The sequence below is a fragment of the Bemisia tabaci genome, chromosome 3, assembly GCF_918797505.1.
Source record: "Bemisia tabaci chromosome 3, PGI_BMITA_v3".
NCBI classification, from domain to species: Eukaryota; Metazoa; Arthropoda; class Insecta; order Hemiptera; family Aleyrodidae; genus Bemisia; species Bemisia tabaci.
In genome coordinates this window covers 51355213-51381646 of record NC_092795.1, presented here as the reverse complement: position 1 = coordinate 51381646, position 26434 = coordinate 51355213, and the positions used below count along the sequence as shown (strand labels likewise).

The 26434-nt window shown below is 37.5% G+C and overlaps 4 protein-coding genes across 15 annotated transcripts in view; 1 reads left to right on the top strand and 3 right to left on the bottom strand.

Moving 5' to 3' along the window:
• LOC140224287 (protein D3-like) overlaps window positions 1-26434 on the bottom strand; it is a 98134-nt gene that overhangs the window by 6202 nt on the left and 65498 nt on the right. The gene's annotated exons all lie outside the window — the stretch shown is intronic.
• Window positions 179-3398, bottom strand: LOC109036253 (protein D3). 2 transcript variants are annotated; one of them, XM_019050308.2, is made up of 5 exons: window positions 2908-3382; window positions 2370-2490; window positions 2005-2145; window positions 1279-1360; window positions 179-898 (listed from the first exon to the last, which is right to left on the bottom strand). In XM_019050308.2, exons 1-5 carry the CDS (start codon window positions 3106-3108, stop codon window positions 793-795), a joined length of 651 nt encoding a protein of 216 aa, XP_018905853.2. In that variant the 5' UTR covers window positions 3109-3382; the 3' UTR covers window positions 179-792. The 2 variants fall into 2 exon arrangements, with proteins under 2 accessions (XP_018905853.2, XP_072154674.1); XM_072298573.1 differs by lacking the exon at window positions 1279-1360 and having other exon boundaries at window positions 2908-3398.
• LOC109036256 (protein D3) lies at window positions 4627-14798 on the bottom strand. 2 transcript variants are annotated; one of them, XM_072298560.1, is made up of 6 exons: window positions 14780-14798; window positions 13062-13362; window positions 10816-10939; window positions 7141-7278; window positions 6487-6571; window positions 4627-5796 (listed from the first exon to the last, which is right to left on the bottom strand). In XM_072298560.1, exons 2-6 carry the CDS (start codon window positions 13287-13289, stop codon window positions 5640-5642), a joined length of 732 nt encoding a protein of 243 aa, XP_072154661.1. In that variant the 5' UTR covers window positions 13290-13362; window positions 14780-14798; the 3' UTR covers window positions 4627-5639. The 2 variants fall into 2 exon arrangements, with proteins under 2 accessions (XP_072154661.1, XP_072154660.1); XM_072298559.1 differs by lacking the exon at window positions 14780-14798 and adding an exon at window positions 13946-14083.
• On the top strand, window positions 14259-25184 carry LOC109036257 (protein D2). Of its 10 annotated transcripts, none has more exons than XR_011899593.1 (8): window positions 14259-14425; window positions 15771-15974; window positions 18111-18237; window positions 19181-19318; window positions 20519-20594; window positions 22365-22514; window positions 23550-23765; window positions 24949-25184. XR_011899593.1 is itself a non-coding variant. In XM_072298563.1 (7 exons), the coding sequence occupies exons 1-6, from the start codon at window positions 14405-14407 to the stop codon at window positions 22477-22479; spliced, it is 681 nt and encodes a 226-aa protein (XP_072154664.1). In that variant the 5' UTR covers window positions 14259-14404; the 3' UTR covers window positions 22480-22514; window positions 24949-25184. The 10 variants fall into 10 exon arrangements, 1 of the variants encoding a protein (XP_072154664.1); XR_011899594.1 differs by lacking the exon at window positions 23550-23765 and adding an exon at window positions 23448-23525; XR_011899595.1 differs by having other exon boundaries at window positions 23448-23765.

The window sequence follows — 26434 nt, the reverse complement described above, 5'->3', positions numbered from 1 at the left end:
GTCAAATCGCAAATTCCTCACACATGCAACATCTCCATTACCTGCCCATGTTTTTCGTGCTTTTGTCGCAGCCATTCTCACAATATTCGCATTTTCAGAGCATTGTGCATTTTAACATCACCTTATTACAATTCATGTTACGACTTCTCGATGGTGAGGGTGCAAAAATGCGTATATGTATGAATATAGAATATATAATAATATATGATACATAATAATGTAAACTATATAAGGATATGTAACACGGTGGAGAAATGGTGCTGGATCCACACCATTTCGCGAGGTAAACAAAGCCAATAAGTTCAAAAAATTATAATTAGACTTAATTTAATATACTGCGTAATAAATAAAACGTAGATATTCTCTCTCCTCCTCTTCCTGTTTGTAAATAATATTCTTTCCTCTACTTTCAAGTTTGAGTTGAAGCTTCTACACGAGTAGAGAATGGTTTGGAATTAAATTTTAACAACACCGTGTCAGACCTACTCCATGGCAACTTCATCGTTCCTGACGTTGTACCAGTTGCACCAAAGGAGGTGATTAAGGTAAATTCATTAATTCAAATATATGACTTTGTTCTATCTAAAAGTAATTGAACGGTACATCGACAGTTAAAGTGCGACACCATGTATCTGGGCACAACTGGGCACACAGGCTAAATTTGTTTCTTTATAGATGTAGAAAACTTCCAGAAAGTTTCAATATTGTATCTGGAAATGCACGATTGCTGTGCCAATCTGTCCCACTATTAAAGCAAGCAATTTTGTGTCCGCGGCCACATGTTCTAGGAATTCACGGGACTGAGATATAACAGAAATTTACAGCTTCCGGATGGTTAAGTTCATGAATTTCCGCCCAAACTTTTGGCGAAAAGTATTTCCGTTTGTACATAGTATTTCTGTAAAAGGGAAAACGGAAAAGTTTGTTAAACAACTCTACTTCAATTACAATATGGGAAAAACGAAAAAAGCAGCGATATTCCTTAAAAAAGAATGCAAGTGGCTCAGAAAAAGTATTGAGGTTTGATTTGTCAGTTGGATCATTTCAGCGCGGAATGACGCGGAAGTAAGGATGAATAGAAAAAATGCCTTGTCTGCAGCGATCAGCTCCGTCTTTGAATTTTATAACTGTTCAAATTGCTGGGGTCGAGCCACCCGAATGTACAGATTCAGAGAAGGGGAAAAAGTTGATTGATTTTTGTAATCCTCCGACCGCATGCTAAATTTTAAATGATAATTATTTCTTAGTGAAAATGGGAGGAGAATAACAGAATCTTACCGTTTTTCTATGACGGATCCAAAATAAAATGCTTCACGATTGTTTCGATGCTTGTACAAAAGATACACCAAACGATGAGTTCCTGTTCAAAAATAGAACGGTGCGAATTTGAACTAAGCTTAGTGTACTTAGGAGGGGATGGTACATTAATTTTTTGGGAAAATCGTCTATCCTGTTAGGAATGAGTTTCTTGCATACCATAAGCACAGCGAAGTAAAAAAACTTTTTGTACGCAAAATCACACACAAATCATGTCGAGAACATTGGTAACTCTTAAAGAAAATATATCCCCTTTCACACAATTTGTACACCGCGTGCACATTTCAGAAAATCAGGTCATTTTAGATAGAGTTGTAAGAAGATTAATTGAGATAGACAAATGATAAATTCAATTAACTCTTTCCTTCTCACTCATCATAGAGGAGAAAAAAACTATCTATCCTCTTCACGTATGATTTCAGTCGTTTTAGATCACTTCTTTCTCTATTTACATGCTTTAGTTTTATCAGGATCATACGTATCCTTGTCGTTCTCATAACTTTAGTAGTTCTTGATAAAAATAAAGATATTTGCTATCTCGTAAACTCACATTCCAAAACCTTCTTTACTTTAAAAATTGGCACTAAGTCTATACCGAAAAAAATTAATTTAAAAAAAGAAAAGAAAACTTTACATTGATTTCTTTTTAATTATCAATTTTTTGAAACTTTGCCAATTGATACTAACCATCTTCATACATAGGTCTCTCTATTCCAACATAAGTTGCACGTGTTTCACCACTCGCTGTATCGTTATTCGGTATATTCCCAACAAGCCAATGAAGCCAGTACCTTTCATCAGGATTGTCTCTGGTGGGTACGTCTGGTCCTGTTGAAATGAAATGTATATTATTCATAATAATGTTAATACGTCCTCGAAAAATATCTTAAGTCATACCATAATCATAACAAAAATAAAACGCTTTTGCTAAGGACTCATGAAAAGAGTGATGTCACTTTTGCATCCAAGTGTACACTTGGGTGCAAAAACGATTTTTATAATTTTCTACAATAGAGAAAAACCCCTAAATGAGGGAACTTGAAACATATTACCTACGATCATCAACGTGTACAATGTGCCATTGGGTGCAGCCCACCTGATGTCCGGCTGCAAGTTGAAGGCTCTTGTGGTTAAATTATTCCCATAATCAACAACCCAGTTTCCATGACGAACCTGCCGGCAACAGTTGTATACAATTTTATTATAACATTTTAAAACATCTAGTTATAATAAAATGAAATCCCCGGCAGAAGGGTTATTCTGCATTTTCTCAAAAAAATTCAGTGGCTTTAACTAGGTTGCCGGCTCTGCATTATTATTTTCATTTATTATTCAGTTGGAAGAAATCAGTCAACATCGGAATATTCTAACAGTGTTTGTCCCTTGCATTGCATAGTCACGAGCAAACGGAGTGAATCTTCATGGCTGAATACAACTATTCATGCTCTGTGGATGTCCGTGCTGCATTCTCTGATGTTAAAGGCGCTATCTTTGTTTGCACTCATGGTAGTGCAATCATAGTGCATTCATTCATGCTTTGTGTACAAGTACACTGACCTTTGAAATAAAGCTTAAAAAAACAAAAAATACCTCTAATGACCCAGAAGGAGCCTCATGAATTATGTCCCCTATAATGCCAGCTCCTTTCAATCTCTCAAGAATATCGCCTGTCATCTGTGGAGGAACACCATCTGTAAGTATGAACGCCACTCCACATACAAGAAAATGTACTGCGCCACTAAGACTCTTCAAAATTTTTGGAAACGAATTACTTATGAACAAATACATCATAGAGTTGAAAAAGATGAATTATTGGCTTTGTATCAACATTACGTATAATCTCATAGATGTTATCACCATCACTTGCCTCCTGCCTCCTTATTTGATTCATACAGTGTGCCCTAAAAGTCCACACCCCCCACCCCCCTCTAGAAAAGTTTCCACATTAAGCTTCTGAAATGAATCGGGGGTGTTTGTAGGTCACTTTACACAGAAATACACGCATTAAGGGGCTGAAAATCCTTAACATTTTCAGAAACCGGTCACCTATAAACAAATCCATCGTAGAGTTAAGACAACAGAATTTATCTCGGTGCATCAAAATTATGTAACGTGGCGATGCTATCATCGCCAGTTGCCCCTGTTTGAATTATAGATAGACTTATGACTGAGCAGTTAACACTGAAATGGAGAGATGCGTCATTCACAGTGCTCCTTCGAAAAGAGTTCTTCATTACCTTATTTGGATCGCATTTTGCAAAAAGGAACCAGGAGCATTCCACTGTTGCTAAGATTGTGCAACTTTTTTAACTTGCAAATAGAAACTGATCAAACAAGTTTCATCTTTACTCCCAATAAATTATGAATTCAATTCAAAAATTACTTTTGTAAATTGAATTTTTTGCATGATTTCAGTAATTATTGGTGAAGAAAAAAAAAGAGAGAGTTAATCAATCGCTTGTTTATTTGGGTAGTTACTTCTTACACCTCTGCCTGTGCTAACGTGGCCGGCGGAAACTAAGATAAACTGCCCGGTAACGCGGAGAACTTGAAAAAGCGGGTAACAAACTGAGCAGATTGCGCGCTAAGGTGAGGATTTCGGATTTTTGTGATGTGCCTAACGTGATTTTTGAGCAAATTTCCCCTTAATAAATGTATTCTGTTGGCTACATATTTTCATGCAACAGACCCATTCACGCCAAGGTACAATTGTCACTATCTATCTCCAATAAGAAGAAAAATCTTGAGATCAGCGTTGAATCCTAAGTAGTAGGCTAAGTTGTAGTAGTAGATCCTAGGCGCTGAATTAATTGCGCGTGGTCCCGAGGCTCCCCGCGCGATTCACCGGGATCGTGGATTTTATTTGACCTGAAAATCCCACTTAGTAGGTAATTCAGCGGCGTGCTGCCAGCGCAAAACGTGCGCTGGCTCCTTCAAACCTAACAGAGATACTTCACGCATTGCGCAATGCGTGAAGTATCCTTGTTAGGTTTGTAGGCGCCTCTACGCGTGTCCCGCTGGTTGGCAGAGTGTCACGGCCTTTCAAGCAACTATTTTGCGACAGAGATGTTGCACAGTATCATACGAAATTGAAGGCATTCCAACGCATCATGTCTGACAGGCATCCTTGAAGAGTACGAGCTTTCCTCGCAAAATAAATCAAGATGAGGCACATATAGTGAGCCATTAAAACATTATAAAAAACAAGTTTGCAGGTTTAAATGTTGTTTCCATTTCAAGAAAAAATTGGATACGAACAGTAAGTTAGAGAAAAAACATTAATGAGGAGGAGAATTAGTGCGCAGTTAATGATCGTCAACGTGGCAAATATCATTTATTGCAAAAGAGGTTCAAATTTTAGAAAATTCAAGAAAAGCAATACACAAGTAAGAGCTTGTAAAATTGTAACGGTCAAAGTTAACAAGTGCACCATTCTTAATTTGCTACTCCCGATGTATTCCATCATCCCTTCATAAAAATATTTCTGGAGTCCGGAACTATGGGTGCACTAAAACGACTGAGGCCGGTTAAAATAATAATTGCTAATTTGATGAGCTTTACTTAATTGCAACCCTTGCTAAACTTGAGCTGAAGTTTGTTACATCACAAATAAGTAATACAATACCTAACACATGTATAGGTACTGACCATAATTTGTAAAAATGAACTGACTGTTCAAATTCCTCGATGCCGTATCTATTAATACGGCTGATGCCTTATTTACAGGAGAAAATGACGATAATGACAAATGAAAATTAAGTGCTAGCGGTACTTGAGTAGTTCACACATCTGCTTAAAGTAATTGTCTTTCTTTGAGATTGTACTCTCTATCAATTTACTATACGAAGCTCCTGAAAAAATATTTCACTTTTGCTCCGTCTTTAAAGCATACACTTGAATGACTAAATGAATATATGTCTGAATGATAATTACAGAGTAAATTAAAATTTGGCAACATATTTCATGGTTTTTTATTTGCTATTCTTGAAACGTTTCACTCATCCAGAGAAATTCCGCAAAAGTGCAGCTGTCTGATTGGTTTGGACTTATCTCACGTGTGCGTTTGTTCATGTACTCATACCGATCTGAATACCTCAGACTCTGGGTTTAAACAGCTCATAAGTTAATGTTTAAGTTAATTTTCTCAGATAATGTTTTCATTTAAAAAGAAAGAATGCGACTTTACACAGCATGGCATGCGAAAATCTAATATTAAAAACTCCTTTTCTCAGTGAGGCGATTGAGACGTAAATATGACTTAACTGCAGGTTTTTGAAGGAAGGTTAGGATAAGTCTGGATCTTGCCAGGCGACACATTTCAATTATGGTTCCAAATCCATGGGCGTCCTAAACCATGTTTCAAATGTAGGTATGGGCTCATTATGGTTGATCCAGTAGTAGTTTGCAGCCACAGGTTCCAGTCCATACTTTTTTGCAAAGTTGCGGGTAGAAAATTTCTTCCTTTGTTCTCTGTATGGGCTGTTCATAGAAAAAGAAAAACGATCATCAATTTTTATGTGAGAAAAATGCCACCATCTTCTTCAGTTTTTCACTGATTTCGAACCTATAAGTAAACGGAACACGATCATTTTCATATGAAGCGTCTAGCTCAAAGAGCGGCAATCTCCATTGCCCTGTTTAAAAATTGTGCGATCATAATCATTTTAAAAGTGAAAGATCGGGAAAACCCACATGTTTATGTTTCCTCGTGAATTTTCTGTTATTAAGTGAGAAAATTTTAAAATTAAATTAATTAATTAATTTTAATTTTAATTTTTTTTTTTTTTTTTTTTTGGAACTAGACGCCCCATATTCACTGTATGGCTGCAGCAATTTTTGCCGGACCAAAATTGATTGAATAACGGCAATCCGTGTTTCACTTATATTTAATTTTCATGATTTGAACGATGATAGTAAACAATATTTTATGAGGAACTACCTTTCTTGACTTATGACCCTATTTACATCACGTTCATTGAAGATAATTGGGCATATTTATGCGAAAAATACCTATGTTTCTCGTAAACCCATGCGCATAATTTTTTTTAGCGTAGGCACCTCAAATTAAAGTTGTAATGTCTATGAACTTGAAGAAGTATATTTTATAGAGATTTCGCAAAGAGTCACAAAAGCTTTTTCTTTGTAATCATTACGTTATGCATTACTCACCTTTCATCTAATCTAGGTTGCTCTTCGAACGACATTTTATCAGGCTGAGGTTGTTTAAAAACAACGAAGAGAAATCGGTGAGCATCTGGAATTAGGAGGGAATAATTAATGAAAAAACAAAGAACTATCAGTGAAAGCGTAAGTGGACAAAAGCGCTGTTTTGTTGTGTATTCCCTCTGAGAATGATCAAATGGACGGAAAAGTTAATCTCGATGCTGCCTACACGAAAATGACCCTTGAATATTTGACAAAATGAAAAATTATTTTATATTATTAATAGCTCGTAAGTTTACCCCTCTCTATGCACTGAGACACTGAAAACCCCAATTATTACGTACTCCCCTGAATAAAAGGAAAAGAATAACCCAACAAAAATTTAATTTAAGGGTATACTCCTTTTTGAGGATACGTTTTATTTGGCCTTTAATCGGGTCGAGAACCGGCTGAAAACTAAAATGGAAGATGTTAAGGGTGATTTTACGATAACAGAAATAGGTAAAATGTGCAACACCTTAAAAATAAAAGTGCACCAATTTTAAACAAAATTCATGAATTCATTTCAAAGGTATTAAGAAGGAAGTCCGCGGGGATGGGGGGAAGGGAGGCCTGAGCCTCACAAATCGTAAGAATACTAATTGCAATTGAAGCAGTTACCTGAAACGTAATTCGGTGCAGCTCCAACGTATTCGACGATTCTATCACCAGCCATGAATTTAGTTTCCTGGACATTTGTCACTAACCAGTGAAGGTATTCTCGATCGGTATGATTCTTTCTCGACGGACAGTCAGGCCCTTGAGAACAAAAAATACGGGAAAAATCAACGAAACAAAAAAAATTAAAAAGAGGGCGCAGTATTGACTAAAAAAACTGTCATCTATTAACGTGTGCGAGAATGTTTTTGAGCTCGCCCACTCGGGAGAGCTCTTTGCGATCGATTTCTTTTAGCATTGGTAGTGTCCGTGGCGACAAATGGATGGTTCTCGTTGCCGTCGGAGGAACGGCCAAAATCCCATTGATTTCAAGGTCTAAAAGTTGAATTTTCGCGGGTTACAGTTTTCCTCCGTCGAACATTTCCGTTCCCTCATTCAACTGAGGATTAATTGTTCCTCGTTTGCTACACTAGAGAGCAGCACTTTCCAGTGGCCGAGTATATCATAGCATGTTGCTATGGTTTTATAGCAAATTACCTAATTGTATGTTATCATCCTCTTATCTTTTCAATGCAGTTTTTGTGTGCAGTTGTACTTGCAATTGTTATTATTTCTTAAAATAAAAAACATGGTGACCTCGACGTGATTTAATAATTTGTTCAATTAATTTTAAGTTACTAAGACTAAGATTGAGATTTGCGCATAATTAATGGATAATCCTTAAGATTGCCGTTATTGGTACCATAGAAGGTTAATTAACCTCAAAATAATTGCATGCTTGAGAGCTCGGTTGAGACTCGCATTGGGATCCTTTCAGAGTTTGTTTAAACCTCATATTAAGAATGCTTTAGGATTCGTTTGAGCCCCCTCGCATTAAGAATGCTTGGGAGTTCGTTTGAGCCTCGCATTAAGAATGCTTGAGAGTTCGTTTGAGCCTCGCATTGAGTTTCTTTAGAGTTCGTTTTAACCTTAAAATACAGATGCATGAAGTGCTCTTTCAAGCTCCGTGCTATTTATAGTGCGCGAGGTGCTCCATTGAGCCACCGCATACATACAAAGGCGTGATGTGCTCCATTGAGCCACTCGCATACAAAGACTTGAAGTGGTCTTTCGAGCTCCACGCTAAAATTCAAGTGAGTTCCTTTTCCGCTCTTAGTGTATACCATAAGTATTGTGTAAGAATTATGGCAGAAACGTTCCTCCGAACCGTGCTCAATTATAGTTTCTTTGAACTCTGTGCCGATAAAAATTCAGAATTTCAGACTGCCAGCTTAACAAAGTATAACCTTAATTCAAGTTGGCGACTTGATTTAAAAAAAAAAAAAATTAAAATTAAATCATATGGTTTCATTACATTGTTGACAAGTTAAGAAAAAGCTTATCAACGATGAAAGCCAGAAACAAAAATGCGATGGCAAAAATAGCCATTGCAACATTTGCCGCAAAATCACATTCATAAAAGATAATTCCATTTCTCTCTCTTTATTTCTCTTTATTTATTGAAATGTGAAAAATTTGACTTATGAAATTACGTCATAACATTTTGCATCGGCATGTAACCTCTGATAATTGGGTAAAGATTCATTTAATACGTATACAATTTTAGAAAAAAGCATTAATAGTTGTTAATAGTTTCCCAAAGGCGAGCTCTCCAACACTTTTGCATTATGCATGTGGATACTGCTGAATATAATTGCTTGAGTCTAGTTGATAATAAAACATGTCAGAAATTAAATTTAAGTTGAAACACCTAAAAAACCTCAAAATCTTGAAAAATTTCCGTCGGTATTTCAGAACAAAATCAGCATAAATTGCTTCCGGAGCTCAGAGTTCAATTGAGCAAGGACGCATATTCGAGTATGTATCTCGAGGCATTTCTGATCATCATGACGTCAAGACGTCATCGGTTTATCGGATGCCGGTATATACTATGCGGATGATATCGCATGGGTCGATCTTAGGGCATCGATTCGCGATTCGCACCAGTGTACCAGTGTACATCTGGTACCTAGGTATATCGATCATTACTGGTTCCTCAACCATAATGATCTATGTGCGTTGCATTATTTCATACTCCTAAACTATAATATTTTGATGCAAATCGGCCAGTCAACAAGGGCCTACCTTTTCAACTGAAATATGAAGACAACTAAAATTGGACCGCGTTTAGCAGAAAGGAACCAGCCACATCAGCTATCGCCTAATTCAACTGAGCGATTTAATTTCTTACGAGAGAACGTTTGTGCGGGTTTCTTTGAAAAATTTACGGAATATTCTTCATACTATGCGGAAAATTTACTGAAATTTGCACAAAAATCCGCACAACCGTTCTCAATCAGTATCAGACCTGCTTGGATCAAGCTGGTTGGATCGAGCTGGTTGGATCGAGCTGGTTATGTGGCGAGGTGAGGTAAGCCCTTTATTCTACAAAAACTTCTTTAATTTTTCGTCAGTGATGAACGACTGAAGCGTTGGCAGAGAAGCTCTTTTCTTGTCGCGCACTTCAAATTTCCGCGGATTTGGGGGGAGCGGTGTGCACCTCGGCGCGTTCAAACGGCTCGCGTTCGGCCGCACATGGTCCGATTTTGTTGCGGTTTGTTTTGTTGAACTCAGTATATCCTAAGAGATGAATGGATTCAAAACCCGACGGGTGCACCCAAAAGAAAGCGTATATCCATGTCTGATTGCAACTTTCATGCACCATCTTTTTATGTTTTATTTTTAATAAATGTTTTTTAAAAAAAACTTCTCCCGGCTCTACTGAAAATATTCAGCGAATTTACTGAAATGATCTCAAATAAAAGAATCGAAAATTTCACGCGATATTTTTGTTCGTTTTATTTTCTTTTAATGTTACAAAAAAATCAAAAAAAAATCATCTGAATGTCTGAATAGTTACAATGAGGATACATGTTTTCCCTTTAATTATGGTAAAAACTGGAGCAGAAAGTCAAGAATAATGACACGCAGTCCCACAGCATTCCTACAGTCTTGTAGGCGGCAATATACGTTTCACGCCAACCGACCGACTACACCGCGTTCGGCGCAATGCGAGAAGTATTCATGCAGTCTTGCAGGCGCTAATATGGGCTCCACACCGACTATACTGTTCGGCGCAATGCGTGAAGTATTCCTAACATCATGCAGGCACTAATATAAGTTCAACGCCGGGCGCACTGCGTTTGGCGCGATTATTTGAACTCGCGTTAGAATAATCACGGCATCGAATAATATAGAGCTTAATAAGCCCGTGATACGTTTCGACGCCGCGCCGCGCCCTATGAGTATTACTCCAACATTGCCTCGTTTCTCCCGATTATTTATTTTTTCCGAGAAAAGTTAGGAGAGTTTTTTATACTCACGACCATTATTCAAATATTTTCACTTTCTTTATCATCAGAAGGTATGATATCGATGATTTGTCAACAAACAAACCTAAACTAGCGTTAGCATTAAAATGCGTTTATTTTCCAACCGTTTCCTGTTTTGCCGAACTTCTATATTAAAGTAACTTCAATGTAAATACGCGTATTCCTGAAACAGATGTTAAGGTTTCATTCGCGCAATCCTTGTGCCTTTTTCGCGCAATCCTCATATATTTTCCTAGCCCTTTGGCGCAATCCTGGATTACCGCTAATATCTATTACGGCTCTGCTCAGAATGAAAAAATCAACTTACCTGTCAAGATAATCGTATAAAATGCACCCTTTTCAAATGGCCAATCTAAAACAGTGGGCATGTTTATCACTTCAGAGCAACCAACGAGGTTCCCAAGGTTTATCCATCTTGTATAATAGCTCACCTAAGAACAAAAATATTATAGACATATGCTGTGTAAATAACGTGCGCATATTGACTAAAATGATGGGAAAACACTTTATAACCTCTCAAATTAATATTTAAAACACTACCCCAGGGTCAAAAGGTACCAAACTCAATTTGAGCCATTTCGAGATATCAGGAGAAAACTGCGTGTCGCGTCGTGTCGCGTCGGCTGCATTGATTGCAGGGTAGATCGAAGTTTTTGAAATCCCGTACCTCATAACTGGCGTAAGATAGGGCTACCAAATTTTCCACACACACGAAGCCGTAGTTATTTTCAATATGCCACTGGCTCGATTTTTTTAGTAATGTGAGTTAGGTACCTTTTGGATCTGGGGTACTGATTCAAGTTCTCAGTTGATAGATGTCGTTCATTAATTAAACCCGCAGGGGGTCTGCTGGAAATTTCAGGGAATTCACTTCACGTCAACGGATAAAATCCTATGAAAAACACTAATAATCTTAAGCAAACATTCATGCGATGTTTGGCAATTAGAGATGTAACCTGGCTCTTTAAAGCTTATATGTATACAGGGTTTCTGGAAGTTAATGTACTTAACTTTCAGGGTCGATTATTTTTCGGCTCAAAATATGACTTTTTTCCAGTACACATATGGCTGAAAACGCTTCATAAGTGAGCTATGATATGCTCCTTTGCTATGCGCTATGCTATCTTACAGTCCTTGCAGTAAAAATTGTCTACCCAGCAATGAGCTTAAAAAATCTGAAACTTGTTCAAAGCTACCTAAACCCTTGATTGTTTGCGCTCTCTCACGTGCCGTAATGCGTTTTTCCAAATACCATTCACCAAAAAAGTTATCGCAATTTTAAAATGCGGGAACTCTCGTAACGTCATTTTCCGAAGACGTTCGTCCTTGAGAACACGAAAAAAGATCAGTAAGTTAAAAACACCCCCCCCCCCCCCCACACACACAGTCCTAGCTACTTAGGAAAAAAATGACGAGGAGTTACATCAATTTGAAAGGAAAAAAATGGCAACTTTGGAAGCGCACAGCTCACTTACGAAGCGTTCTCTGGTATATGTGTAAAGGGGAAAAAAGTCATATTATAAACCGAAAAACCGATTCTCATTATTAAGTACGTTAACCTCCGGACACCCTGTACAAGGCAATACTATGGTACAAATAAAAACATAATCATTATGATCCAATTATTTTCAGAGGTACGAAAATATGATCATCTCAGTAATATTGCCGTTCTTGTTTCTTCACCTAGAATTCATGCGTCAGAATAAGCAATTTTCTAGTTAAAAAACAGCATCGGGTCGTATCACAATACGGCAACTCTGCCTCGACTAAAATCTTTTCATACCTCTGAAGATCCTTCAATCACCATGATGATATTTTATTTCGACTGGGGTTCTAATATCAATACTAGCCGCTCTGGACGCGCTTTGCACGTCCGTCACGGCTAGCCAAGGGGCCTTGCCCCATGGAACCCCGGTCATACGCGAATATTCGGCTTCAAAACTGCCAATAAAATTTATGAAGTGCCGTCATAGAGGCGGAGATTCTCAGACACCGCAAACGAGATATGTGATTGCGGACTTACGCCGCGCCGTCGATATGCGCAATGCGTGAAGTATTCTTTAGACCTTGTAGGCGCTAATATGCGCCTCTCGCCGACCGCACCGTTTTGCGCAATGCGAGAAGTTTTCCTGCGGGCTTGTAGGCGCTAACATGCGCCTCTCGCCAACCGCATTGTTCGGCGCAAAGCGCGAAGTATTCTTGATATCTTATAGACGCTAATATGCGTTTCTGACCCTGCTGTGTTTGGCGCAATTATTCAAACTTACTTTAAAATATTTACTTTAAAATTTTCCCAGGAAGGCAGCCTCTCGTCCCTCGCAGACTCTATTGTTGCCAGATAAGTTGCTTTTCCGGCACTCTTCCCAGTTCAAACCCATGTAAAATATTCACATTTATCGTACAATCTGGCAACCCCACGAGTGAAATAGAAAAAGGTGGAATCGACTGAAAGTCTGAATCCTTCGAAGTTTATATTAATGATGGTGCATGAAGTGGTTTAGGGCTTGGTTCAAAAAATATTCTCAATAAATACCTTGAGAGTAATTTACTCACAAAAAGTTCCTCTTTGGGTATGGCGTCCAACACATCAGGAACAAGTTTGTCCCGCTCAAGCATAAGCGTTCTGTTGAAGAGAAAAGTTGTCGTTTCCACTGAAGAACTGGGATCTTGATGACTTTTAGTGGTAGCAGCTCCTAATACGTTTGTGACAAATGTTTTTAGGAGAGTTGCGAAGAGAAACACTTTTTGACCCGCAAGAAACCCGCCTTGAAGGGTGATCATTGTATGATGTGGGATCCGATTTGACGTCCGCCGTGAGACTTTATGCTCTTGGCAGGAGAGTCAACTTGGAGAACTAGAAATAAATACGAGACAAGTAAATTAACTATGAAAATGTCGTCCTCAAAATTAGATTACCTATGTATTTGGAGAAGAAGAATCAATACGATGGTTGAAGCGAAAAATGCATATCTCTGATTGCGGCGTTGCAAATCTCCGCTTATGTTTTATCGCTTTAAAAGGAAACCAACCAACATTTTTTTTTTTTTTAAGTTACACTGGAATTTTTTTCTTTTGTTCTAAGGTATTTGTAGGTCATTTCGAACAAATGTTTGGGTTACGTTTCTGACAAAAAATTGAGTGGTTAAAAGTACAATGAATCGCATTCTTTCAGTTATCAAAAAATTAAAACCGTGATTAAAAATATTTTGCGCAATGAAGGGGAATTAAGAAACTTTTTTAAGACTTTTAAAAATGGTGTTTGCAATCAATTTTAAAAATTTTGAATCTTGGGAAATGTAAATTAACTATTTTCATACTCTAATTTTGCACGCAATGTTCAGAATTTTGATATAGATTTTGGTGGAGGAAAAAAAAAAGATTTTGATGCACTATGAAACGATATAGGAATCAGATATTTATATAGGCTAATAATATACCTGAAAATATTTCGGGAACCTTCAGCTTGACTCAACAGGATCCATTTTAGAAGTGGGAGAGATTAAAAACGAGCTATCACTTATTCTTCATACCGTTTTTATTAACTATTAAATTAGGCCTACTATTTATTTTGTAAACGTTGTCTGCCCTCCTCTTTGCCACTATTTACTATCATTAACGAAATCTCTCGTTCAGAACATTTAAGGCCATACCTATTCAGTCACGCCACCTCTTTCATCGCACCACTCTAAATATCCCATAGAATGCGCATAAGTATTTTTTATAACACGTTTACTATCAGCTGAGTCAGTATTTCATTGAAATTTCTATTTGTAGTCACCAGAACTTGTGATAAAAATATGCCAATTGCAGGGATAGTTTCATAGTATGTAACTTTAAATGTTCTTAGAGCCGAAAGTTTTGAAAATAACTATAATTAATGTCCCAAAGAGGCTGAGATGCAGTGTTTAAAATTGAAAGTAAGTCATAGTATAGATCCAACATGACCCATTTTGAAACTTAAGAATAACACCAAACAAGAGAATTCATCATCGTTATCATCTTAATTTTCCTTTTGAAACTCGTTTCCTTTTTGGTCCAATGTATAATCATTATCGAGATCTCCCAGTCGGATCATTTGTCCTCTCTTTTTCTGACCCAATCAATTTATGTCCATGTGTCAGTTCGTCACTCCATCACCTCACTAAATACGTCATGGTATTAAAAAGTCTTTTTTTAATCGTTCTCCCAAAAATGCCTTATTAGGATACAGACTAAACATAATGTGAGTGATTTCGAGATCTTAAGATTATTCGTAAGCTTTATACTTTAACCTTTGAAAATTGCGGACACCGCGGTAACACATGAAGCAGACTCAGGATTTACAGGCGCTCCAAAAGCTCAGGGCCGTTTCTCAGCGCAACAATTTTGACCCGCATGGTCAGCGTTGTCAAACTGTGACAATATACAATGTGCACGCCTTGAGAGATAGTTATCAAAAAGACTCCAATGACTTATAGTTGAAACTATCTTTTGAACCACGCTACCGTTTCGTGGCAAAAAATGTGTGCGACTGCTTTGTGTTATAGTGAGTACAGTAAATCCTTGAATCACTGATGACTGCATGCACCAAAACAAATGTTGCACTCCGACTTAAATAGTATTTTTGCATGCCAAGAGGACTTCAAATTGAGCTTGAACAAATACTTTCAAAATACAAAAGCTGTCCACAAAGTTCTGCGCACTTTCTCTGTGACAAGCATATAACAGAACAAACTTTTAGTGAGGCTGTACTCAAAAGAAGCACGGGCACCGGGGCACAACAAAAATTTGGTCTCGCGTTTTGAGGTAAAAATGAATTTCCTTTACGTTACAGAATGCTGCCAGGATAGTTTTTTTTTCGAAGAAAAAAGATATTTGGAGGATAGCAAGCCACAAAGAGGAGAGAGGATAGTAAGGAATTTGAACTTCCAATAACACAACAGTCTCGTGATTAAGAGAATTATTGCTATTACTGTGAGAAAAAATTACCAGGGATCGATCATATGTGGAAGAGAGATAGGTCCTTAAAGAGTGTTAAAAAATGAAAGTTTGATAGTTCACTACCTTCAGATGGTAATCGGTGGCACATTTTTGCGACTATTTTTGCACTAATCCAAGGCCATGCATTACGAACATGATATCCATCCAGATTATTGTTCTTAATTCCCACGATGTATTGATATATTTTCATTTTTTTGTTTTGATAGATTTTTATGGAGGGGGGGGGGGTCGAAGGAATAATTTCTTTTTCATCATATATGATTTTACTCACTCTGTTCAAAGGGAGAGATGAAACAGCAATATGGGTGTCTATGTTTAGTGCTGTCTGTATCATTAGTTAAATTGAGAAAGGCTCCATTAAAAACGACAACATGGCACCCTGGTGCAGATTTTCTTCTTAAAGATCCGAAAGATATCGAAAATGATCTCAAACAATGGAAAATTATCCCTGATCTCTTGGACGAAGCTCCATTGCTGCCGATACAGGTACAGATATAAGATTAAAATTAAAACAAAAAACCTTGCCTTTACACGCATGTTATTGTTGTTTATCAGTAGTGAATACAAAGAGCCGTATGCAAAAACGACATTTTTCGCCCCCCCACTAAAACTTAGTCAAACTTCGTCTATCAGTTACTAATACTGGAACGCTTCTTTCCCCAAATTTTCAGACCCCCAAAAAATTTTGGGGGGGCGCTAGGGGGGGTGGAATCAAAACCTGTGAACCTCGATATCTTTCGAACGAAAAAAGATATTGAGGCCCGGTTTGGACGAAAAATCGTCTAAAATTGCATACTTTAAGATTCTAAAGGTCAAAATCCCAAAATTACATTTTTAAGTTAACTTATGTGCTTTTTTTCAGTTTTTGAGGAAAAACAATTTCTTTTAAACAGATTAAACTAAAATTTCACATTTTTTGATTTGAACCAAAACCAGTTTTTTAAATTGCTCGTCTTTTTCCGAATCCAACGAGTGGTCGTATAAGCTGGGGAACCGAACGGTTCCGGAGTTATGATCGATTGAAGTTTCCGCTCAACGCGCGCCGACCGATTTTCGCGCGCAAAAAAGTCGGATTTGACCGTTATTCAATCAGATTGAATGTTCAAACTGAGCAAAATGCATTATTAGGGACTCTTGAGGGTCGCTGAGTTCAGAAATTACAGATACTTCCAAAAAATTCACGTTTTTAAAATTACAGCTCCGTACAGGACCACTGAGCGGCCGGTCGGCGCTCAGTGGGCCTCTAAAATAGCGCTACGGAGCTGTAATTTTAAAAACGTGAATTTTTTGGAAGTATCTGTAATTTCTGAACTCAGCGACCCTCAAGAGTCCCTAATAATGCATTTTGCTCAGTTTGAACATTCAATCTGATTGAATAACGGTCAAATCCGACTTTTTTGCGCGCGAAAATCGGTCGGCGCGCGTTGAGCGGAAACTTCAATCGATCATAACTCCGGAACCGTTCGGTTCCCCAGCTTATACGACCACTCGTTGGATTCGGAAAAAGACGAGCAATTTAAAAAACTGGTTTTGGTTCAAATCAAAAAATGTGAAATTTTAGTTTAATCTGTTTAAAAGAAATTGTTTTTCCTCAAAAACTGAAAAAAAGCACATAAGTTAACTTAAAAATGTAATTTTGGGATTTTGACCTTTAGAATCTTAAAGTATGCAATTTTAGACGATTTTTCGTCCAAACCGGGCCTCAATATCTTTTTTCGTTCGAAAGATATCGAGGTTCACAGGTTTTGATTCCACCCCCCCTAGCGCCCCCCCAAAATTTTTTGGGGGTCTGAAAATTTGGGGAAAGAAGCGCTCCAGTATTAGTAACTGATAGACGAAGTTTGACTAAGTTTTAGTGGGGGGGCGAAAAATGTCGTTTTTGCATACGGCTCTTTCGGACCTCGAGTCCGAGCATTGGGTCATCAGCACCAAATACCCGGACATTAACTTGAAAAAACACTGATTTAGACAAAAAGATATCACCATGCGTGTTAATATCTGATAAAGTTGAATTATAAAAATAATTAAAAGTTGATAAGTAACTATTTCTCGAAAAATGCGCTGCACCTCAATTATTCATAGTGACAGCTTGACTTATGGTTTTCATTATTTTATTATTATTAGTCTTTGTTACTTTTTTCTTTTTTCGCTGCATATGATGGTATCGACATTTCTCTGGAAACGATACGTAGTTATAGATTTGCCACTCTTAACTCCTTTTTTCCGGCGGGTCTCTATTTAGTCAAAAATTCCAGTCGAATTACGAGTTAACTCGCCTCTCTGCTTACTTCTTACTTATCAATATTAAATCACTCATTGTTTTAAGATTGCCAGGAATTAATAATGATTTGATGATAACGTACAATGAATAACCGAGTAAGGAAGGTTATAATTATCTTCAAATCTCTAATTCAAGTCAGAAAATACACGTCTCTGATCGGTCAAAGTTTTCAACGGGGCGGAGAACCAGAAACGCACCTCACAAAATCTCGACTTCTAATGCACGGAGTGATTCGACTGAGTTTGAATCTCTGGAAATATTTATTTTACCAGTACATGCCAATTTTGCGGTTAAATTTTCATTCTTGTAAATAACGATTGAATTTATTTGAATACTTCTAGGTGGAGTGGTATGGTGGTCCTAAAGTATTTTTCGGAAGCGAAATTAACTTAACCATTACTAAAACTGAACCATTTTGGGTTGGATGGGATCCGAAAATCGCGGAGTTGTACACAATGATACTCACAGGTAATTACTAAATCGCACAGTTAAACAACTGATAAATAGTAGAGAACAAGCAGGGAACTTCAACAATGAGCGTTGGAAGAGCGCGCCAGCGCCGTAAAAATATATCTAAATTATGACATTCAGACTTATGCTTTCGTTCTAAATTTTCTAACGAAGCATAAGCGCCTTAAACAATACCATCGTAAATCCAGTTGATACCGTAGTTTTATATCCGGTCACAAATTTTTAGATGATCTGTTGAAATGATAGAAATCAGGGAACAGTAAAGGCGCGTTTAGACGACATGTCAATCTTACGGTTTACGGATTATAGTCACAACATAAATGCAATCCGCGCTAGGTGTGTGCGGAATCTCGAGGATTCAATAATTACATGTTTGGAATGCAGCTCGTCGAGTGTCTTGCCGAGCTGTCTGAACGCGCCTTAAAAGTCCCACATGAAACTATCGAAACCATTAGAACCGAATTCTTTTGGATTAACCTGAATGTTGCTCATTGTGTGACTAATGAAGTACGAAAATTAGAATTGAGGTCTCGCATTAGAACCCTAGTGATGATGGATTTTCAAGTACTCTAAAAAATCTGTCATTAAACATTACCATGTATTTCCAGCCTGTCCTTTGAACTGATATGGAGTAAGGTAGGAAAATGGCGGACCCGCAGTGAAAAACAAATATTTTTTACTCTATTTATTACGATTTACTTTCCTCTTGTCGCGTTTTAAAACAATCTAATGATATTTTGAAATTTAAAAACAAAGAAGAAGGAAAGTATAGACGAGTGCACTAAATTATTATCCCCGGGCATGATAGAATATTGTCCTGTGCTATATTTTCTTTTATTTTAAAGTATGAGGAACAATTATTACTCAATAAACAAATCATGGCATGAGTTAGAGAGCCTCAAAGAATTGGGAAATAATTAAAGTGATAATCGTGTTCCAGGTATCGATGAAAAATCCAAGGAGCATACAATGCACGGAGAAAAACAACACTGGATCATAGGCAATATTGAGGAGTGCGATTATGCAGAGGGGGAATATTTGACCGAATACATGGGCCCAAAACCACTTGAAGGAAAAGGTTCGTCTGAAAAAATTACAGCTCATTAAAATAATTTTGTTCAATTCAAATCAAACAAAGTTGAAGAGTAGCAGGCAACGTTCCAGATTATTTAATTCAGTTGATACTGATAGAAAGTATCATCTCTATCCCTTAGATGCCCAAGTTATTTTTCTTGTATGCAAAGTCCCAAGTTGGATCAATTCACCGAAAAAAATTATATCCTGTTTTAGCATCTCGAAAGTCAAAAATGTGTCTATTGATCCCAAGATGCATACCTTTACTGCCCCCGCAGTTGACTTTACATCCTGTGAATGCAAATTCAATTGCGTGGGCAATCAAGGCAGCATCTCAGGATCACCAGACACATTTTTGACATGCTAGGTGCTAAAACAGCAAACCATTTTTTTCAGTGAATTGACCCGGCTTCGGACTTCTTGGGGTAGTCGTCAAAAACAAAAACAAAAATCCCCGACACGACAAAACTCGAGCCAAAATATCAATTTTTACACGTACGCCCATTCTTTTCTGCTTTTTTTATCTCGTCTTTTTACAAAATGACCATCAATTCGGGCATATCGGCGTATACTTTGATAAAACTTGACCTTTACTTCTTCTTCTTCTTCTTCTGTTGCTTTACTGGCTTATAACCTTAACTTCTCCCAATTTACAAAAATAAGAGACGACTCAATGCGCGTTAATGACAGTGCAGAGATACAACTATTCATCCTTGATGGATGTCCGTGTTGCATCAGCGAAATTGAAGGCGCGATAGCACGAGGCGCGACCTCGCAATGCTTCTCTCTATATGCTGATAGTTTAGCATTTCTAATTCCATCTCATCCTTGGACGCTCTTTGCGGCTCTTCCCAGGGTTTCCTTTTCTATCTTTTCATCTGAGTCTGACAATGAGTGACACCTCACTAACTACGGATGCCCGAAAGGAAGGGCTATGGTTTGATAAGGTGGTTATGAGTGCCGTGAAGCACCAGGAAGTGCTATAAAGTGACATGTTTTTGGGTGATTGAAGAATATGTGAAGATAATTAGAGTCAAGATATTATTTTAGAAATATTGCGGTAGTAACAGTAGATACAATATAATGGCTCCAGTCGAACCATTGGCTATACGTCACCTGAGGGTAGATTTTATTAGAAAAAAAACTCAATTTGATACACTAATATGAAACTTATTTTGTTTAACTTAATTCCACTTCCTTCCAGGATATTTTAGATATGTATTCCTAGTATATTGGCAACCTCATAAAATAGAGTTTAACGAACCAAAAATAACGTCCACGTGAGTAGACCTATTTTGTCTTTTACCTTATTCTTATCCAAAACGTTGTCACAAATAGCAACCCCTACTAAGAACGAAAAGCTCTATGGGTCCACCAGTCCAAGCTAATGGACTTCACTTGTGTTAGTTGACTGACCATTTCCACGATAATTTTCCTCTTTCCGTCTAAGATTAGCAATCAAAACTAGATGTACGAGGGGGACCCCAAAAAACCGGAATTTTCCTGTAACTTGGCAACGGTGGAAAATACCCGAGTTTTACCGCTAAAGGTGTATCTAGGAGTTATGAAGAGTCATACTAGGACAAATTTCAAGGTCTTGTCGGAGCACATTGTTTTGTTTTAGCGAGCCCTCGCTCGAAGGATGTTTGCTGAGCTCGTCGTTTTTTAAGATAGGTGATTTTCACAGGCATTACGCGGCTAATTCTGTTAATTTTTAGAGTGAATCTATCAGGGAACATGATTTATTACTTATGATGTAAGTGAACACATGTTTTCCTTTGTTTTAATGTGTGATTTATTGTTCGGACGTCGGCTGGACGCCAAGCGGCTGTCACTGGCTAGAATGCTAAATGGGGGATTGATTTGGCAACAAAGTATTTTAGGCCCAAATTTTTCACAGCAATGTTTTGAATATTTCTATATTACATTCAAGTGATATCTGCTAGTCGATCAAATGATCTTTAACCATCCTCATTCACTAAAATGCGATTTTTTTCATACTTTCATCGGTTATAGCTGATAGCGATTGCGGTTTGAAGCCGGACAGGGGTTTCGGGCGATACAGCACCATTTTTAAACCGAAAAACTGAACTTAGACTGAAGCTTTCGATGAAGCTTGTCCTTCAGAAGCAGCACTTCAAAAAGTTAACAGAGGAAGCCGTGTATTCATCCAGTAATAGAGAAAAAATTGAGCGCTAAGTGTTGTTGTCACTGAAATTGACCCATCTTCAAAAACGACGAACTCGCCATCAAACAACTCGTCAGGCCAAGCCTCGACAAAGTGAAAAAAAAATGTGCTACAATGTTTAAATCTGGCCTAGTGACTCTTCATAGCTCCTAGTTATACCGGAAACACACGCTGAATCTGGCAGCTGTATATGGAAGTCAACAGTCATGGCTCAACGGCTGAAATTTCGCAAACTCAAGTAATTTTCATCCGGATGTGTATCGAATCTATTCGAATAGTTCAGACAAATCCGACATTATCCGATGGTCGCTGAGAATCGTTGCTGAATTTTACACGCGCAAAATTCAGGCACCGGGCCGATGACTTCCACATAGTTAAACATTCAAGCCACATTCGGTGTGTGATTGCGGCATTACACCTCCTAGTGGCGGAACCTGAATATTTGCCGTCATTGCAAAGTTACAACAAAATTATGCCCCCTCCCTCGACCATCGCATATTCATTATTAGATACAAATAATGTAATTTGAAAATGATTGAAAATTAAAAGATCACTTATCAATGAGAGGCGTGAGATGTGCACGCTCGCTCGTTGAAACACAAATTCTTGATCATGTATTTCTAGGGGTAGGATTTTGAGTGCAAACAAAATATTTCGCTCTAATTGTTTTCGCTATTTTTACAAGAGTTCCACATTTGATTTTACTCGTTCACGTAAAATAAAACTTACTAATACCGACATACTTATATAACTGGGATATCTATTTGAAATCTATGCGGCTGGAACATTTAATTAATGAGCTTATTTTTTAACCATAATTCTATCTTCTTCATCTACACTTACTTCATCTACACTTCTACAGGCAAAACAATCATCTGCGGACAAATTTTTCCAGTAAAGCATTTGCGGAGAAGTATAATTTAGGGAAACCAATAGCAGTGAACTTTTTCCGAACAAGACATGACGTAGGCAGCTAGTCAATCGTAGAATATCATCTTTTGTAAATAAATAGGTAACATTTTCAATAAATTTAAACTTTAAATATAATTATGCATTCTGTGAATGTCTGTGTGTGTGTGTTAATTTTTTTTTATTTCTTACTTTTTTTTTACCGGATAACTAATTTTCATTCATTTTCATTGAACATGTATTGCGGGGGAGACTGTGAAAGGAAGAGAGAAATTAGAGGGTACAAAGCAATTTCAGAGAATAATTTATGCTGTAAACATATGATCACCCTCTACACAAATACGCAAAAAGTATGCTTTTCATGACTTCCAAATACGGCTGGCGGGATGCAGCCGGCCGACTCTCTCCCCCCTCCCCCCTCCCCACCCACACCACCGGCAGCTTTTTTGGGGGAGGGATACGTTTCTTTTCCCCCCTTGAATACTACTTTAAAGGAATCATTTGAAAACGATGAAACTTCTTGACCAAGGGAAATAAATATGAAAAACAACAACCATTAATTTGCATTGAAAAAAGAAAGTAATAAAAGTGAGATATGAATTTATCGAACGTGATTCCACCTGAAAATAATATACAAAACCACACGAAATGAAAATTTAATATTTTTTCGTAAAAAGAAGTGCAAGGGACAGCGCAACGGGCATGTGCTGTGCATGTCGGACAATTAATTGGACATGTCGGACATGGGTCATGATAAAGGACTTGGAGTAACGATTCGTCTAAGTATGAATGTGATGACGTTCCTTGGAGACTAAATAACAATATCACCATATCACAGAGATAATTGAGAGGCGATGTCCATTACAGACATGTATAGGGTGATTCAAAAGTCCCATACCACCTCTATAACCCCTAGGGTTTCGCGCCTTTTTAGAGCTGTCCCTTCAACGTTTTTGGAGTTCACAGGATCCGTTTCCTTTAACGTAGGAGCACTCACAAAATTTCAAGTCCTTATCTATGTGTTCAAAAGTTACAGGGTTGATGCCTGGTGCTGGTGATGCGGAACTGTTAGATCTCCCTGTATAAAAACGGAGAGTGCAATGAACTCGAAAATGTAAGGAAAGTTGAATGATTTAAGAGTGACAGAATAATAAGAGGAACTGAAATACAGAGATAGAGAGTAAAACGCCATGATAAAAAAAAAAAAAAATTTCATCGGGATTGTCGACATCGATCGTCAGCTTCCAAAACTACAAGCATTCCGAGAAAAGTGGATCTCAGATAGAGGTGGTAAAGAAGATGAAGAACCTTACGGAGATTTTGCTGTTGACGGTCCCGATGAAAGGTATTGAAGGTATGGTCTTTTTAAACTCAGCTTAACGAACGCAGGGTCCTTTGAAGAGGGAAGGAGGTATTTAAGAGTTTCAACATTTTCCTTTTATCCTAGATAGTAAAGTTTCAGAACTATTCGGTGACAAAACCAAATTATTCACCGATAGATCACCGTTCCTTGAATTTTTGATCAATGGAGGTGAGCAAATTTGAAAAAAATGATTACCTACCCTTTTAGAGGGCATCTAGGATTTGGAAGTGGTGGAAAAAAATCCGTTTAATCCGTTAAATCCGTTACTTTCACAGCTGTTTGTATGGAATATTCAATTTTCTTTTTTGGACACACTTGAAGGAAATCTCATTGGAAGAGTCTAACAAGGCTTGATAACTGCCTTCGATAATATACGAAGCGTGTATACACTTCGAGAGACGTGTTTCTCTAAGATTTTTCCGGATGTCCCTTAAAAGTTGACTTTTGAAAAAGTTTTTATTAACTATGGGTGAATCGTCTAACTACAACCAAACTAGGGTTAAAATGTGTCCTAAAGCCTCTTTGATAACATATCAAAAGCTCGTTTTAGTTAGACGATACGCATTGCGCTCGGTGTCAAAAAAGCCTTGGAGTGATAGAAAAACACAAATTTTCGCTAAAATACGCCTGCAGATCTATGTTTAGGCAACCGTTTAACACGTATCCAGTGGCCTATGGACTAAAGCATGATTATTTCCTTAAACTGCATTGAGTCAACTTGGAAAACTCGCATAAATTTCCAGATTCTAAAGGGGGCCAAAAAAGACTCTTATCTATACCCCTCCTTTCTCGACCCTAGCCACTAACTAAGCTATTTATTCTTCTTGCACCAATTAATTGAATAAAATTAATTCTCTCACCTGCATTCCATTTTGAGGGGGTCGCAGTATGACATCTGGTATTATTCCTGATTTTACTCATTCTTCTCGTTTTTCCGGAGTTAGTACTACAATGGCAAGTAATGGTTTTAATCCAATGAACAACGTCAATAAGAGGAGATATATTTTACTACGGAATGTAAGAAAACAGCCAATTTGTAGTACATTCATGTTTTACTAAGTTCACATTTTCACTGCACCAATAGAAATACATTTTAAAGCTGAAATTACAGATATCGTATGGCTGCAGCACAAATATTCATTAAAAATTCAACAATTCAAACATTTGTTTTCAGAGATACTCTTTTTAAACAGACTACAATTAATGGATTCTATCAATGAAGATGTGCTCAAGTGATAAATCAGAGCTGCAATCAACAATAAGAAGAAGGAAAGGATATAAATAAGAAGAAGGACCGGAAAGAGTAACAATGTCCTGGGGCCAAGTCAAACTGCATTAGTGCCACTAATTTGGTAAAAAAAAATTGTTTAAAAATTACGTGTTACAAAATAAAGTCCTTTGACACGGCTATACAGTTTTGAAATTGAAATTATTCCTAGCTATTGGTAAATCGAACCTCCTTGGTGGATTTCTTTTTCCCATAGGCCGATCAAGTAGTTATACCGGCTACTGTTGCAGTAAGAATATGCCTCTGAACAGAAGTGTGAGGATTATAGAAACCTCTTCTAAAGAAATCCAACCTAAAATCAAACAGTTGAGTAATTCATTAATTTGGGGGCTTAGAAGACAAGCTGCACGAGTGGAGTTTTTGAAAAAAATGATATTGAAATGATTGCGATTTCAACTAATCTTAAAATATGTTCTGGAAAAAATTCACTGCTAAAAGTCAACTTTTACGCATCAAAAAGTGTCTTAGAACTTTCTTTTTGGCTTAAAACTCCATGCAATTTTTAAAATTGAAACACGTATTTCATGAAATCACAAGAACTACCCTTGTGTATCTTGTCCTCTGAGCTACTTCCAGGAGGAAACGTTCCGAGAGAGTTTAATTTAAGGGAAAATCCCGGAGTATACAATCTGGAGTTCGTGAATGCTCTTTAAAACCAGTTAAGTGTAGTTCCAGTATAATTGTTTCATCGCAAAGAGCGCTGGCTGCTTCTTATCTAAGTGCAAGCCAGAATGCTGAAAAGGGACCCTGCTTCCGCATGTAATTTTCAAATAATATATAAATTAAGATTTTTTTATTTTTAATTATATAGAAATTTGTTGTTGCCTAATGTCAAGAACAAAACAAATTGGTTTCCCTTTCCTAGAAAAAAACATTATTCGGGTGAAACAGTATTGTAGTAAGATGAACGAAATTTTGCGTTACCATGACACCAAAAATTGGATGAAAGGTGTGTTAAATTAGTAAAAAAAGCATCGGCATCGGTAGTTGGCCTAGAGAGTAGACACGGATTAATTATTAGAGCAACTACGTTGAGCAGAGCCTGAAGAATGCCAAGACGTGAGACCATAGTAGATTTCAATATTGTTGATATGACTTAAGACTGCCTCCACGTAAGGTTGGGTGTGTGTTTGTGTGGAAGGAGGGGTTATTTTGCTAAGCCGATACCTCCTCGTTGTATATTCTACGGGTTATTTCATGTAGAAGAGTGATAAAAATCAGAAACATCCGTATGTTAAATGAAAAAATGAAGAGCTCGAGAACACCGATTTGCTGAAAATAATAGGATTTTACTACGGCATTTTAAGATACGTCCCCTTATTTTAACCAGCGTGAGGACATTTTAATGCTGAAATTACTTGCAATATAGTGC